General features: G+C 44.2%; 1 protein-coding gene across 1 annotated transcript; it reads right to left on the bottom strand.

Moving 5' to 3' along the window:
* Window positions 1-1,038: 1,038 nt before the first annotated feature.
* Window positions 1,039-15,507, bottom strand: LOC119179270 (uncharacterized). The gene is made up of 10 exons (XM_075869001.1): window positions 15,350-15,507; window positions 12,436-12,482; window positions 10,785-10,826; window positions 10,121-10,159; window positions 7,462-7,561; window positions 6,550-6,656; window positions 3,852-3,899; window positions 3,484-3,519; window positions 2,957-3,125; window positions 1,039-1,183 (listed from the first exon to the last, which is right to left on the bottom strand). The coding sequence occupies exons 1-10, from the start codon at window positions 15,423-15,425 to the stop codon at window positions 1,167-1,169; spliced, it is 681 nt and encodes a 226-aa protein (XP_075725116.1). The 5' UTR covers window positions 15,426-15,507; the 3' UTR covers window positions 1,039-1,166.
* Between the last annotated feature and the right edge of the window lie 1,531 nt (window positions 15,508-17,038).

The following is a 17,038-nucleotide window of genomic DNA, read 5'->3' as shown; positions in this document are numbered from 1 at the left end:
AACGCTTCGCCCCACCAATAATCATTCACTCAAGAATATGCTGTGATTTTATTTCTCGACTTTTACGGCGCAACACGAAAGTCGCCCTTCGTAATGTTCGTCGCTGGAGCTGTCGATCCCAAATGCGCGTGGTTATTTTCTGAGCAGTTTTTTCGATCTGAAAAGCCTCTGCAGGCGTATACGAAGTCGTCCTCGAGCCATGCCGTGAATTGATAGCGATGCCGATAGCCCTTCTCGCGAACGGCTTATTGTAGGCTCAAGGTTTTATATTCACACCGCTCACCGTGTAACATCACAACTTGTTACTGTAACGTCGATTGTTACGCCCTTCGGGCGAAACTACGACCTTTTTCAGGAAGTGGTACTAAAGACATACTAAATGCAGTCGCAATCACCTACAATACCTTTAGGAGTTATTTGCACACTACATTTATTAGCCGCAACTATAGTAAAATTATTTTAAAAGTATGTCCGTACGCGTACAATTTTGCAAAACTTTGTGTCCATACTTCTTTAAAGTAGAAGGCAGTAGAGTTTAGTTGCATGACACCTAAATAAAGCTTAACATGGTATGCGATTGCAGTGGCTCGGGCTACGTCACTAACAACGTCATGCAGTGCGTCACCATTAAACGTGACAATGTCGTTTTCGGTTGGAGAAATTCATGGCGTAATAATGACGTGATCATGATGTCACACGATCAAGTAAGTTACTTCGCATGACATTGTTGCTGTGGTCGCAGATAGACAGATCCCAGGGCTAGTGCGAAACCACGTTATGTGAACAGAGTGTCAGATGTGCGGGAGCAATGCACTCAACTGAGAACCTCAAAATTACGCAATTCGTGTCTTTCAAACTGCGGCTTCTTCATCTATTGAAACAAGTATGGTGACCCCACTGTACAACCTATAGTAACACGCCGAGGGCTCAGCTCACTTTCCTTGTCAATTGTTACTGAATGCAACATGCTGTGTCGCGTGGAGTGCTTTGGTCCCATCTAAGTAGTAATCCACTATTCAGGAGACATGCACAACGTGGTTCAATGTAATTTTGAGCGTTTCGTTTATTCAGAATGCCCCATCCTTGATAGCGCAGTTGTAAGTAGGCGTAATTTGATGGAATATTCCTCGCTGCTGCTATGTAGGTGACAGGGCAACATCCCCTTTTCAGCCACTGGCGGGACCTAGTAGGTGAAAAAGAAACCATTCATTAGATTTGGAGCGAATAATTGTCCTTGTTCGAGTCCCTTCGAAATTGTCTTATTGTAAACTTAACAATAACGCATCCAGAACGAAGGCATATCTATCTATCTATCTATCTATCTATCTATCTATCTATCTATCTATCTATCTGTCACTGTATCTATCTATCTATCTATTTATCTATCTATTTTTCTATCTATCTATCTATCTATCTAATGGTCTATCTATCTAATTATCTATCGATCTGTCTAATTATTTATTTATCTAATTATCTAATTATCTGACTATCTATCTAAATATCTAAGTATCTATGTAATTATCTAATCATCTATCTATCTAATTATCTATCTATCTGATTATATATATATATATCTATCTATCTAATTATCTATCTATCTATCTGTCTATCTATCTATCATAGATGTGAATTACAATGAATTCAAATATGTTTGGTAGATTGATGTACTGCCTATTATCGAGATTTTGCAGTCATTAACATTATTAACCCAATAGAATGTTAAATATTTACATTTTTAGACTGAGGCTTCCGATAAAAGAACCGGGGATAACAGCGTGGAATCGGGAGAAACGCCTCAAACGTATACCGTCAAGCCTCATAGTCAGCCTTCCAATATACGTACTATTTCGCAGAGTGGTCTCCATACTACAGAATTTTATGTTATTTTCAATTCACATGTCAGTATATATGTTTTCATTCGGTGAGATATATGGTGTATTTTCATGTCGGGATAGATAGAAATATTCAAAATAAAGCTGCCTTTCCGTAGGGCGGCGCGGTGACTGCAAGAAGGGTCTGTAAGCGCTTTCTGCATCGATTCACTGCATTCGCGTAAACTTTACACCGCTAAGTAGCACTATAATGTGGCTTTACATAATGTTAATCTGGAGCAAGAACCATTTTTTTTTTGGTCCGTGGCGGCGGATTTGTATTCAATTTGCTCGATATTAAGCGGGTTCGCACATTTCAGCGGGAAGTCTCTTCGCACCTGATTGCCCTTACTTCTCAGCACCTCCATCTCGCGGATTCGGAGGGAAACAGGACAGCCCGCCAGGCATACGTTCCTTCCGTCATTCCAAGAGCAACCTTGGTTAGCCCCGCTTATCAGTGGTTCTGCGGTGACCGCGATTGCAGTGAAAGCGCACAGGGTTGAAGCATTGATAGATTCCGCCGTTGGCTTACGTGCCGTGAACATGAAGAACGTTTGGTATAATCGCACGCAGAGCATTCCTGCGTTCCACGTCCTGATTTCGCTTTGTCCCGCCGATCTGTTCAGTCCAGGGATTTGGCGACAACTAGAAATCCTTCATTAATGGAGTACCTTATAGAACTTCTTCCGCAACTAGTTTGTCAATGCAAAACAGGATGGCGCCACTGCACCGAAGCGCCACGACATTTTCCTCAGCGGCGCGGCCACGATGTGGCGTGTGGCGAACGTTGCCCTGCAGCCTACGGTGACAACGGCTGTTGTACTGATTCTTGAAGAAGGAAAAAGGTGCCTAATTTCTGTCAGCCACAAGGCGACACGGCGCAGTGCCCAAGGGAGAAAAAAAAAAGAGAAACGGGTGGCGCGGACTATACGCTGCGCCCGCTTTGCTGGCCTTCAAACCGGAAGTGGAGGCAGAAAACCGGCCGATCATCGGCGACGGCGATGAAGTGGAAAGGAGATGGTCATTAGATCACGTGTTTAAACGTGGCAGCACCCGTTCACCGCTGAACCAGAGAGCGTACTCACAGGTTGGCACGATGAGACGGAGACCAGTGCTGAGTGACATCAGGGCTGTCTGCAGGCCGACGCCCAATGAAGCGTTGCCTGCGAGCGAGCTCAAAATCGTCAGCAGCTGGCAGCCGCTGCCCATGATGACCTGCCGGAACTGGTCCATAGGGATCTGGCGCAGGAGACACTGCAACACACAGTCGTAAAAAGGTGAGGGTATACTGACAGCCTTGGACTTTGGTTTGTACTTTAGGTAGTGGTGTCAAGAAATCTAAAACAGGTATTGGGGGGCCTGGAAATGCATCGAATATATTTTTAATATTTCTACCTTAAAAAAGTAGGGAAGCTTTAGTAAAGATGCGATTGTAGGTGAGGAGTTATACATTTCACCATCGCTTTAGTGCCCAATTTTTAATGCATTGAAAATGGCTTTCCCCAAGGAGGACAGAAACGGATTCATATTAGGAGCGATATGGAGCCACATTTAGCATATTTTGTTTTCATTTTTCGAAGGTACACTGTACTTGCAGAGAAGTGCTACTTACAGTCAAGGTTTGCACCAGCTGCGTAACTTGGCTGGTCTGCAACAAAGAGAAGGCACGAAAAAATGACACACGCCATCGTGTTTTTTTTTAATACAACTCGAACAAAATATTTGGTTCTTTTGGTTTTAGTTGGTGGCTATATTATTCCTATAATATCGCAGCAATGTTTACTTAAAATAGCTGTCAATTATCAGTGTAACTAATGAAGAATGATTGAATGAGAGGTCACACCATTTTGATCAGACCAAAGTTTTTACAGCCTGCTTTAACAGCTTTGATGTCTGTATACGGATATATCATCAGGGAACAACGCCTTAAATGAAGCAGTCGCTCTCAGAATTCGCTGTTCTATAACAGGCGAAACTCACTGTGGTTGTAGACCCGGCTGTACACACATTTGCGTCAGTTCCAAGGCACTGGGTGGAAGAAATAGGAAGCCAAGATTAGTCGTTTAGAATAAAACAATCGTTGTTGCTGCACAGTTATGCAAGAAACAGAAGGTAGTGCTTCAAAAGGTGTCGTCTCGGAAACGGTTAAAAGCAGTCACGCCTAGGAACAGGATGCCGAAAACAAAAAGTGTATAGGGCTGAGGAAGATTAACAGTTGACTTATTAGGGCGGCACCTCTTCCGCGCAAGAGCTAAGTGCACGGGCAGCAGTCATTCATAGGCTTTTGTCAGTTATGGCCAAATTATTTTATGATGCATGGCTAAGTATGACTGTTGCGCATGTGTGAGAAAAAAGTTGTCGCCTCAATAAGTTAGTTGTTATTCTGCGCTGGCCCTGTCCATAGAAGTGTGGCAGCTTGGGCTAGTCGGTATGGCATGACGATAGTTATAGCGCGATAACAAAACGACGACGCAGAGACAAGAAGGACACGAAAGACACGAGCGCTAACTTCCAACTGAGTTTATTTCGCAGAGCACGACAATATATAGAGCAGACAGTAACCATGTGATAAAAACCATATGGCACAAAGAGTAGAACATGAGTAAGAGGAAAACAACGACAAAAACAAAAGCACAGAAAAACGGCCAAGAAAAATTTATAAGAAAACGAAACAGAAAAGTAAAGATAATATAACTACTTGCGCGCACCGATACCTTCGAGGTACCTCAGTTCCGTCTCGGACAGAGCCACGGAGGGCTTGGTAATACAAGGCACCTGTTGCGTGCCATCTGCGCGGCCTCGACAATGACTCGAGTGCGCTCAATGCTGTCCAGCTGGTCAGCTGGACAGCGTTGCCTCCCACCTCTTTCTTCTGTTATTCTCTTCCTGCTCTTCGATGCGTGCCGTGCGATCCCGTGATGTGGTGGAGCGTCGGTGCGCTTTCACACCACAGACAGATGTCTTTGTGTGTCCTGGGGCGTGGAAGCACGCCGACGTGTGTGATCTGTGAATGTTTACATATGTGTTCGTTCGGAGTCGGCGTAACGTCGCAGAGTCCATGGCCGAAAGGTTTTTGTGTGGTGCGGGGTAAAGTCTCCGCCAATCTCTGTAATATTGCAGGCTCAATTTGCAACTCGGAGCGAAGGGTGTGTAGGGTCCTCCACGTTGTTGCCATCGGCAGCTCGGTAATTAGTAAGACCTCGAGCCGCCTCATCTGCAAAGGGGTTACCAGTAACACTCTCGTGTCTCGGGGTCCAAGTTATTGTTTTTATGTTCAAAAATTGCGTCGTCACTATACTCTACACCGTGGGTTCTTAAATTTGTTTCCCCAGAACCTATAGGGGTTGCGTGAAGGATATTCTAGGGTGCCGCGAAAGGCCGGAGCGAATTCAACCTGCTTACCTTTTACCCCCGGTAGCAACTAATTTATTTATCCAGACAAGTCGATCTGCATAGCAATCAGTTGCATTTCACGGAGCTATCGCACGCCTCATGCATCCGCACATTGTATATACGGATGCGGTGTGTGATGGTCTCACTAACGAAAGGAAAAAAATTAATACAGCGCTTAGGAGATGAGGACAAGAAAGAATGACCAACGATGTGCTGTCGTGTTTCATTGTCCTCGTCTCTTAGCGCTGTTATTTCCCTTCCGTTATGCAGTACCAACAGGCCCAACGTCACTTTTGCATGGTCTCGCTACTCGGAAACCACGTGGGTCTTCTCGTAGTGAAAGACCAATGTGACAGGGACACTAAAGACTCGTCGTATGTGCCTTTAAGCCATGGTCTCGCTACTCGGAAACCACGTGGGTTTCCTCTTAGTGAAAGACCAACGTGACAGGAGCACTAAAGACTCGTCGTATGTGCCTTTAAGTCATGGTCTCGCTACTCGGAAACCACGTGGGTCTCCTCGTAGGGAAAGACCAACGTGACAGGAGCACTAAAGACTCGTCGTATGTGCCTTTAAGTCATGGTCTCGCTACTCGGAGACCACGTGGGTCTCCTTGTAATGAAAGACCAACGTGACAGGGACTCTAAAGACTCGTCGTATGTGCATTTAAGTCGTCTGGTACACGTGACGAAGATTTCACGATTTCCAGACCCCTGGTGGCAGAGCCTGCGAACAGCTTGTGATTCACGCTCATGAACGTTGAAACCAGTTCGTACGACAAATGTGTAGTCGGCGGGTGCTGTGTGAGACTCGTGGAGTGGCACATGAGGAAATTGCAAGAATATGTCTTATCAAGAGCAATATATCAATGGCGATGGCCTTTGATAAAACAGACCAACGCGAGAAGAGTTAATACTGTGGTTACACACATTGGAAGGCGCCATTATCTTGATGTTTCGAGGATTTTCACACAGATAATAAAAACGTTTGCTTAGTTTCTGTGTACTGCAGAGAGTTGTCTCACTAAAACAGCCATTTTTAGCATTTCAAAACAACTGAGTCCTTTTAGACCTAATATGATTCCGTGTGTATAAGCCTTCAAATGCTTGCACCATTGGTGTCTCGAGAGTTTAGTATGGTGTTTCGAGAGTTTGGTATTAGAAAAACATGCAAAAACGTTCTCTGACCAGAATAAAAATTCCAGGACTGAAAGGGCCGTCACCATCGATTGTTCAGTCTAGATTAACTGGCGAGACATGCGCAAAATATTTTTGATACTACTTACACTGGTGGCGTTTTGAAGACCTGGCAGCTGGATGGTTATTGGACCTTGACAGGTGTCATTCATAGTGAAGAAGTTAGTGGTGTTGCTTGTGGCGGGAAGATTGACACCTGAAGGATTCGGGAACGAACAACAAAAAAAAAGAAATCAAGTTGAGCCACACAAAATCTCATTTCTTTTCTCGGCGCATAGGTGGCGATACACGAAGCACGATGCTGTTCTTGCTGGCGGTGAACTACCGAGGGCCCGCCTCGACCTTACTGCTCTTTATTTTATATCACCAACAGGCTAGGAGGTGCTACCAACTCGTCACATATGTAACAGTATATTATCGCGTGGTTGGAGTGCAGGACAGGTGCTACGCTGAAAATACATTGACGGATTTTTGTTGGCTTGAGCTACAAGTGGCACTCTCGTTTCTCTTCCGAGCACTTATGGTCAAGTACTACTTCCGGTTTTCCAAACATTGAGAAGGTCATGTTCTGAGGAAATATAACTGGGACTAAATAGACTGTTCTGGGAGGAGTTTCTATACTGCATCCCGGATACAGGTATGATACCGGAGCATAAGTTTAACTAATATAATGGCAAATGAACTGTGAGTATTACTATTGAAAATTGATTGTCATTGAAATAGCAAATAGTTTTCTTCTAAGTAGCGCCATTTCGCCGAGCAGTTGTAAACGAGTGCTCGTTTCTATGAGGCCTCTCGGATGTAATTTCGCCACGCGACGAAAAACAATGTGAACCCAACATGTACGCCAGATAACATGAAGGCCGTAGTTCGAGAGCCACCATTTTTTTATAGTACACTGTCTATATATTGGCAATAGAACTACCATAGCCGGGAGTCCGATTTGCATTGTTAAAATGAGCAGTCTAGGGAAAACCTAATCGATGTCACAATGAACTCACCGGGGATCGAAAGGCGGCTGGCAATGAGGGACAGGAGAGGTCCGAGGGCGCTGACAGTGCCTTGTGGTGATCCGTAAGTGTAGATACCTTGTAGGGCACACTAGGAAAGAAAAAAAGACATTTTTGCCGAAAATTTCTATGTCCCCATCATGACAACTTCCAGCGTTGGTTCTCGCACAAAGCAGACAACGGACTAGAAAGTGACGGGAAGTAAACACGCTCACTGATTTGTCCATTCCACCGTGTAATTAACGCTCGCGTTAACTACTTGCGGGCGTGTGACACCTCATGGCGCTAGCAATTAAGGCGACCCTCCGTCGTCGTCTTCCTGTTTCGTATAAAGTCCCAGTATAGATAACATTGTTCCGCGTGTCGTATGTTCCATACGGGCGAGTGAAATGTTGGAAAAGCTGAAGACGGACTCGAGTTGAGCAGAGATAAAACGAGATGGCCGTCGCTCGAGAGAGCGTGAAATGCCATTTAACTGTCACTATTACTATCTAAAATTGGCTGTCGTTGAAATAGCAAACGGTTTTCTTCTAAGTAGCGCCACCTGGCCGAGCAGTTGTAAACGAGTGTTCGTTTCTATGTGACCTCGAGGATGCGATTTCGCCACACGACGAAAAACAATGTCAACGCGACATGTACTCCAGACAACACGAAGACCGTAATGGGGAGTTGCGTCGCTTGGGCTGCACCTGCGAACTTTACTCAAAGGGCGCGGTTACGCGAGCTAATCTCGGTTGAGACTGTACACGGCTCATACCCACGTACGTATTGCCCTCTCACCTCTTATTTCGCAAAATAGCGACAGAGGACCACACAAAAAAATTATATCGCTTTCTGGAACATCCGCAATTCCTTATGCCAGTGTTTTCTAGTTAGGCTGTATCGGATCCTGAGGGTTGGTTCACACCGACTACCAGCACCGGTCACGCGACCATTTGCGAGTGGCCGCCAAAAAGCGACTGACGTTTACACCGGCACAGGCTGCATGCGAGTGACTGGAAGTCGCGAACCGGGAGAGTGAAGTCCGGATCGCCTTATCAGCGAGAACTCTGCGGCCATCAGCTGATCAGGTCATCTCCGTTAGCCGAATTAGCGGAGCCGATTGAGCGCGCCGCATTTGTTGTTTTCATCGACCGCTCTCGCGCACCGTTCCAAGCGACGTCAGGGAGTTGGACTCGACGGAACAAGAGAAACGGTGCTGATGCGCTATATGCCATGGTGTCAGCACTGACAGCACGGAAGCCTTTAAACAACAACAAAAAGTGGTGATGGGCACGACCGTCCGTTCACCCGCGAGAGGTGGCTGACCACGAAACCCGCCTGCTTCCGGACCTGCGCCCACGCGACTAGGAAGGAGTATTTCCAAGAATAACATACTCAGAAATGCTCCTTGATTTGACTTGCCACTATACCTCCGATGCAGCACAAACGTGTCTCGAACACGCTGCATTGAAGGCGGTGGCAAGTCAAGTTCAAGTCAAGGAGCGTTTCTGAATAGGAGGTATATAGAGCATAATTCATTTTATCTGTCTTTTAATAGTATTTAGCTTTTTGCGAATGCCGCCATGAACATTCGACAAATTTGCTCGAGCTGCGCGCGCCGCCACTTCCAAGCCGAGTAATTCGTGGGAACGCCCTCGTTTCTATCTGGTGACTGCTGGCCAGCGCAATGAAAACACAAACAAAATATAACAATGAGTATGGGCGTAAATAAATGCTGACGTCACTGTTGAGCTTCGCTGATTGGTTTCATGTTTTGTGGCTCCAATCGCGCGACCGGAAAATCGGGCAGCAAACGACTGGCCAAAGCAGTCGCTTTGCGACCGATGCGACCGTTTGCGACCAGTCGCAAAACGACTTAGTCGCGCTACCTTAGTCGCGCTACCGGCGATAGTCGCCGTTGTGAACCAGCCTTAATAGAAATGGCTGCTAGCCGTATTCGTATAGTATTCTCATTCGTTTCCACCACAGGTTCTTGGGACGAAAGTGGGACAATTTTTTGTGAAGCGTTTCCTAAAATAAATATGATGTAGATGTACACCAGAGCACTATATGATATCGTTAACTTTCCAATGCTTTGACGGAAAGAAGCGAGTCCGATTAGCGCATACGGCCGACGTCAAACGCAGATTCAAAACGATATCGGGTCTAAGGAGACTGGTCGGTACGACCAACTATAGCGCGCCGGCTCATCTCGGAGGCTACGTCAGGAGGTTATAGAGAAATGACGTCAACAAAATTGCTTCATTCTCTTCTGACCGTCTGCGCAACAAGATAAGTTTCGGAAACCTGATAGTTTGATCGGTCTTCATGATAAGCTATACTTCCATTCCGCCTGTCGGTTACTGAAGCTCCGTCCAGCGGAAGACGTCAAGATCAGTGACGTCATAACAAGCTTATTAGTACGTTCTCGCTCACTCATCTTTCGTGTTAACTTCTTACGCAAGCTTGCCGTGACAACTCTCGGCGCACTGGCGGTCGTTTTGAATTTGGAGGAGCAATTTTTTTTATTATTTCTGAATCTCGATGTTTTCGACTTCTTTTCGACCTGAACAGCTGAATACGCTACCGTTCCTTATGTGTCCGCGATCGTATAGGTCACTGAAGAAATTGAAGAAATGGCAAGAATCGCTTTCAAGACAAAACTTACGTTGAGCACTTTGGTGAGTCCTGTCACCAAGCCGCTTGTCTGCATAAAAGAGGGAAAAATATATCGTTAGGAAAAGGAGCAAGTCGTTAGCTTTACAAAGACACGACCACTATAGATAATAAATGTGACCGGCAGGATATATCCTGCTTGAAAGAGCGTCATGGGTTTTATAAATTGGCAGTTCTGCAGCTCTAAAAATTTCGGACTGCTCTCAGTAAAAGTTCTACTTGAGAGACGAAAAAAAAAACTTCACTTTCCCAGCACTAAAAATTTTAGCTCAAATTGGTCGTATGGTTTCAGTATAAACAGCTTAAGCATTTATCATAATTTTTAATTTATAAGAAAAGTGGCTCTTCTCGAGATAATACGTATTTTTACTGGGGCATGCGCTTTCCACGTTATCACAAATTTACGCACCATCGGAGAGCCAAATGGCGGTTTACTAGACGTAGTCCTGCGTGTTGCCCCTGATTGATCGCAGGCGTCCAAGCAGATAGGGCGTAATGTGAGCAGCGCGTACTTTTTTTTACGTTCTCGGTTTTTGAATTAACCGTGAAATAAAGAAAGCACTTCTGTCCGCATCGATTGATTCGAGGCCATAGAAGAGTCCAGATATTGTATGCGGAAGATATAGCAATAGATAACGAGGAAAATGAAAACTTACTGATGTTCCATTACTGCAGTAGTTCAGGTTGCCGCCCAGGCACTGCAAGAGAGGAGGTATGACATTATTATAGGCTTAGGTCGATTGTGAAAAAAACGACGAAAAAACAAAAAACACGCAAAATTTTCTGGGCATTTGTTTGAGCGACAGTAAAGTAGGGAATTTAATTAATGCGAGAGGCTTGCACGTCTCGTAAATCAAGAACATTTTTGATATTCGGTGAGACCTAATGATACATCGCAAGGTGGCGTCGGCGTCAACACAAATGATAAAAAAAAGGGTTAGACCATAGAAGTGTGCTAAAAGTCCTGCTAAACTCCAGTGAATGGATGTCGGTGCACCAAAATTCACATGACTTCAGTGTAACGTGTCACAGATTGCTACAACTCAGGACGTCATTCCGACGTCATTATTGCATCACAGCATGACGTCGCCCCACGGTCTAGTGGCTAAAGTACTCGGCTGCTGACCCGCAGGTCGCGGGTTCAAATCCCGGCTGTGGCGGCTGCATTTCCGATGGAGGCGGAAATGTCGTAGACCCGTGTGCTCAGATTTGGGTGCACGTTAAAGAACCCCAGGTGGTCGAAATTTGCGGAGCCCTCCACTATGGCGTCTCTCATAATCATGTGGTGGTTTTGGGACGTTAAACCCCACATATCAATCAATCAGCATGACGTCGCATGACATTTTCGCTTGGTTTTTTATATAGGTAATATCATGGTGTATTGTACATTGGCATTGTCGCAAGTGCTTCGCTGATTTAGGAGAACTATGCCATTTCGTTCTAGAAAAAAAATAGGCTCGATCGGCCGAAATAAAAAGGCCATGACACCTGATTTTCTTTGATAACTTGTGTTGTATGTATGGTTTAAAGCGTTCACAAACAAGAGTGCGAAATTTCTTCCATTTGGTCGAACAGTTAATTTATGGTTGAACATCAACACTGGAGTGGTCTGAGAGTCAGGCAACACTGGCGCAATCGCGAGCCATGACGTCACAAGCTGCTTGATGTGCAGACGTCAGTATTACGGTGAGCGATTTTCTTCCGCGATCAGCTGAGAGTGTTACCGAGCTATTTCAGCTTTGTTCAAGTTGGCACTTACATTAAACTATTCACAGCGGCTGAACCTCTGGTAGAAGACGACTTTTGTGCTCTATGCAGGATAGGACGTCACAGATGCAATGGCAAAACGGCCGTTGCCGCCGTTTATAGCGACTTACTTCCGGGGCTTATTTTGTGATCAAAAATTTTTTTATAATCCAATTTTCACGCATATTTGGGCTCATCGGACGCCTTATTGGTGTGTTCGCTTTTCAATGGAGACTGCGAATTTTCGGGTGACCGTGTGACCCCGCCCCTTGAAACCTAGAAACTGCCAGATCATGCTGAGAGCCTCAAGTCAGCACACCGTTCTTCCTAAAAAAGGACTCGTCATTGGGCTGCCAATTTGTGTTGGTAGAGATTTTGTGTGTCAATACTGCACACAAATACGTACATGCTCGGTATGCATCTCTGTATAGATTGGGAAATGGCTGAACGCTGTACAGAAATGGCAAAGCATGACCGCTTTTTGCCGGAAGTGACGCAGTATTTGTATGGATGTATAACGGAGTCGCAATGAAAATCGGAGGAACCACACATGGGACTTACGGTGCCGATGTTGAGGATATTGTTGAGAGTGACGTTCATGCAAGACACTGGAACAGAAGGACAGAAAGAGATAATTCACTTGCTTTCAATAGCACAATGGTCCTTATCTTTAAAATATATAAGCATGCAAATGAGTTCTACGGCATCCCGATGGGTGGCAGCAATGTTACGAAAGACATAACTGATAATCATGCGCGTTCGTAGCACGAAGCCGTAAACCAGGTATGACAGCGCTGCGTAAAAACAATGTCCCTTCATACAACAAGACCACTTAACTATAATTTATGGCTCTACGGGCAGACACATAGATTGATGTTAATGTATAATGTTGAAACAGGCCTCCATAGTTATTTTAAAGGTTTATTCACTGCACTATTGAACGCGGATGAAGATAAGTGAAAGGCAGGATGTCTTAATAAGCCTTTAAAATGCTTACAAACCAACTATCCCGACTGTATAGGGCCTTACTCGCTTGATATGTTTAATTGAGTATGCCATCGGGCAAATCTTCGAAATAAAAAAAAATCTACGCTGATTCCTTATGAAAATTATGTCGGGTTTTCTGTTTGAGATATTGGTACAAATTTTTTCGTGGCACCGAGCTACATGAGGGCCGTTTGGCATTTATCCCTTCAACAGCTCTCCTGCCGTCTAGTGGTATGTCACAAAACTAATTTGGAATGTATTTTCTGTTCATGTGCTTCGAGTCATTGATCAATCACTCTTCGGGATGCCAACTGCAAGTGTCCTGCTTAGTTCAACTGGCAGAGCGAGTGCCTTTCAAATGCATTTTTGGCGTTTTCGACCCCGCACCAGGACGATTTTTTTTTTGGTCTATAGTAGAGTCTTTCTTTTCCGTGAAAAAGTCCGTACGGATTCGCTTTTGATGTTGTACTGTAAACTGGTTGTTATCTATTATTTCTTCGACAAAGTAGGTTTTGAAGCAACACATGAGAGTTGTAAGTTAAGTATTAAACTAACTTTGAGTTGTCGGTCTTCTACGCAAGCACAGGTAACCGTCGTTTCGATAATCTGTCGCTTGGGAAACGTAGGTCATGTTGTTTACATGATCCTCCTCAGGTGGTTCGCCAGCACTCAGATTTTATCGATTCGCGTGCAAGAACGTGACGCAAATTTGTGATGTAGCACTTAATTAAATGATCGAATCATTTAAATAACATCGAAGACAGAATACTTACACCTAGTATTGAAATTGGGATTTGAAGTGATTGACCACCAATGGCCTTACCTTTTTTGAAACTTCGGCTTAGTAACGCGAAATAAGCTTGCCGACCAAAGTACTGGAGGCTTCACTGCCAAGACAGTTGTGGCCCTTAGTAAAAATTCAGGGGTGGTGACTCTTAAAGAGACGCACTGTTCATTAGAGAGAGGCAGATATGTCGTCTAGTGCGCCCTGGCTTGCTATTCTGTACAGCATGAAATGAAGTATGCGTACGAGCTATGAAATAAATAACTGAATGAAACACGTTACTGGCATCCTTGAAAGCGCCTCTTGGAGCTCAGTGGGCTGCTCCCACATTGGGACAAAACGGCCAAGCCTCTCATGAAATGTCAGCCTTAAAAGGGTTTTAATTCTCTATTAACGCCGGGAACTTTATCTCTTGGCTCTGTTCTCTTGCGTTTAAATTGAGGAATACAGGAAAGTATTGAAGTAGGAAGGTTTTGCAGTCTGAAAAAATGAGCTTCATTTGCCGCCAGGTTCATTATTGGCGCTGTTCAACAGTAACACGCCTAATCTTGCTATCATTTAGACGTCCAGTTACAAAGTGTACAGAATGAGACGCAGATCTTAAGGGGTTTTTAACTACATAATTTTGAATACACACAGATATAACCGAGAAAATAGTGGTTAAAGGAACGGTAAGACTTAATTGTTGAAGAGAAGATAAGCGCACGTACAGTGCATTTCGCCTCCACATAGCAGAAATCGAACCAAAGAACCACAACCACTGAGCCACAGCCGCAGTGGACGTGGGTCCCAATAACACCTTCAACGAATCAACTTTCATCTTTTTTGTTGTTGTTGTTGTTGTTGTTGTTGTTGTTTTATGATACGTATACACAGTCCACTTGAACATGAGTTGTATTTTCCTTACAATTCTTTACGGCTTCGTTATCTAATTGATCGTGTCTTTTTTAGGGCATTTGCTATTAAAACGGATTATTGCTTCGCATTGGTTCTGAGGCGTATACAATCACAGCGTTCGCTCTTCCAAGCTCAACGAACATTAAGACTCTTTCTGTCACCTTACAAACACCTGGGACATTTTTGGAAGCCCAGAAGTACTCAGTCCGCTGAAATCGGGCATTGGGAAGGTGTCATCGTTTAAAACCACGGGTCGAGAAACTAACTAGTTGATGGTACAGTCTTAGTTAATATACTGCAGCGCCACTTGTGAAGAGTACATGAACTTTCCGTTGTGACCTCGTCAACATGAGCGTTAAAACATTCCAAGTCAGAAGATACCACTACTTAAGGAATGATCACTCTTATCATATCTCCTCTCCCACTTAAAGCTGCTCGAGAAAGCTAGCTCCCACAATTAATGGGGATTAGTGGCAAGCTCAGTAATGACTGAACAGGCTTGTCAAAGAGATACCCCGCCATGATGGTTCAGTGGCTATGGAGCTCGTCTGTTCTCCCGAAAATCCCGCGATCGAGCCCGAACCGAGACGGCGGCCAGATGTCGAGCGAGTCGGAAATGTGTGAGGCCCGTTTACTTAGATATATGAGCACGTTAAAGCAGTCCACATCTTTTAAGTTACAGGAGCCCTCCCCTGTGGCGTCTCTCATAAACGTATAGGGGTTTTGTCTACGTAAAAAACAATAATTATTCGAAAAGAGGCACCATACATCGTCAATTATTGTAATAATGAAACTATATATACTTACTGGAAGTTGAAGCTGTGACAACTGACGTCATCGCAGCGAAAACTAGCACACAAGCGAAGGCGTAGGACAGACTCATCTTGGACTCCTTTTTTTGCCGCGGAAGGTTCAGGAATTCGATACAAATTTGGCTTGTGCAGCGAAAGGTGGTTTACGAAGCGAAAACTGTCGGGTCTTTATACCCGAACCAGTGTCCGCATCCGGGTAAACAAAACTAGGTTACCAAGGACGTGAACTGCACTGTGAAACCTGGAGAGCGCGTATTTGGCACAAAGTGGTGACACGCGCGCACACATGTTTTGTCCCGTGGAGCATCCGTGTATCTGGTGTCGTACTTACAGTCATTTTAATTTGTTATTTTTCTATGGACCGAAAACGGAAGTGCTGAGTACTGACATTCACTGTATGCAATAAAGAAATGAACAGCGTATAAAAACAGATTTCGATGGCGTCAACGGGTGATTGAGACAAGTAAAAGAAACGTAAAACAGATTTTAGTGCGCGTGTGGAGGTTGTAATTGGTCTGGCACTATTTTTATGCCATCATTCGCTTCATAAAAGCTTACCGTTACTCATACAACAAGCTCTAGAATATAGCACTCACAACAACAGGTGCACAAATACGCCATGTTTTTCATACAATACTGGTTTGAGTGGCGGAACTTGAAACAAGGGACAAAAAGGAAGACATAGGAGGACGTCAGCTATTGGTAACTTTTTCAAATGTGCGGTAGAGTAAATAAATAACACAAAGACAATCATCAATAGGTATCTAAGAGTGATCGGTTCCTTGTGTCGTTTTCTACGAACTTGCTGTTTCATGTACCAGAGAGATATGTATGATATAAATGTACATGCCACAGAGAGCACTGCACGGAGGGTCAGGTCTAAGCTACAAATATTGACGTTTGTTTTTTTTATAAAAACCAAGTACACTTAAACTGAATGTGAGAAAAACACATTATTGACAATATTGTCACACCTGCTCCAATAATTTTTTGTCAGTCTGCTCACGTCACCAAAATCCAATTGAAACGTCGGCTAAGCTATGTCGGTATTCAAGAGTAAATTTTGGGTTTTGCTCTAATAAAGTGAAGTATTTTGTTTGGCCTTGAATAGGCTCATAAAATAAGTTCAAATTTCAGCGAATCGATGAAGCAGCAATATTTTTACACAAATGTAACATCTCTTGTGCTTGCATCGGGGTCATATTTTGCCGAACGGGCGTAGGGGTAATGACGAGACTTTTAAAACACTGTGTCCTACCAAGCAGAGGGAGCATCATTCTGTGGACTTTCAGCTGCGTTTTCTGTTCTTGACATCAACTGAAGGCCGTAATGATAATGATGATAATGATGATGAGCCTTCAGCTTTGCCGGTACTCGTCCACAAAGGGGGATCGGCCAAGAACCGGGCGGCAGGATCATCAAGTGTGCCAAGTCAGGCATTCAGGTAGTCTCGCAGCCGTAAATAATAATAACAATAGACTAACAAGGTAATATTTTTGTTGCCATTATGTACGCACACACGGCAGAGTAAACTTCCCTCTGGCTATAACCTAATGTAATCCCTCCGAAGGATAAAATTGCTTCCACGTTTATTTTTAAACCTAGCTTCTCAATTGGTTCGACCAGGTATCTTTTCCTTTGATAAGAATATCGTTGACAGGATAAAAAGAAATGATCTATCGAT

Source organism: Rhipicephalus microplus, chromosome 7 (genome assembly GCF_043290135.1).
Source record: "Rhipicephalus microplus isolate Deutch F79 chromosome 7, USDA_Rmic, whole genome shotgun sequence".
NCBI lineage: Eukaryota > Metazoa > Arthropoda > Arachnida > Ixodida > Ixodidae > Rhipicephalus > Rhipicephalus microplus.
This window is presented reverse-complemented; position numbering and strand designations above follow the sequence as displayed.

Coding starts and splice junctions, on each gene's coding strand:
- LOC119179270 (XM_075869001.1), bottom strand. CDS start 15,425: ATGAGTCTGTCCTACGCCTTCGCTTGTGTGCTAGTTTTCGCTGCGATG. Junction 3,520..3,851: donor CAGCCGGGTCTACAACCACA/GTGAGTTTCGCC, acceptor TCTTTGTTGCAG/ACCAGCCAAGTTACGCAGCT. Junction 3,126..3,483: donor AGCTGGTGCAAACCTTGACT/GTAAGTAGCACT, acceptor TGTGTGTTGCAG/TGTCTCCTGCGCCAGATCCC.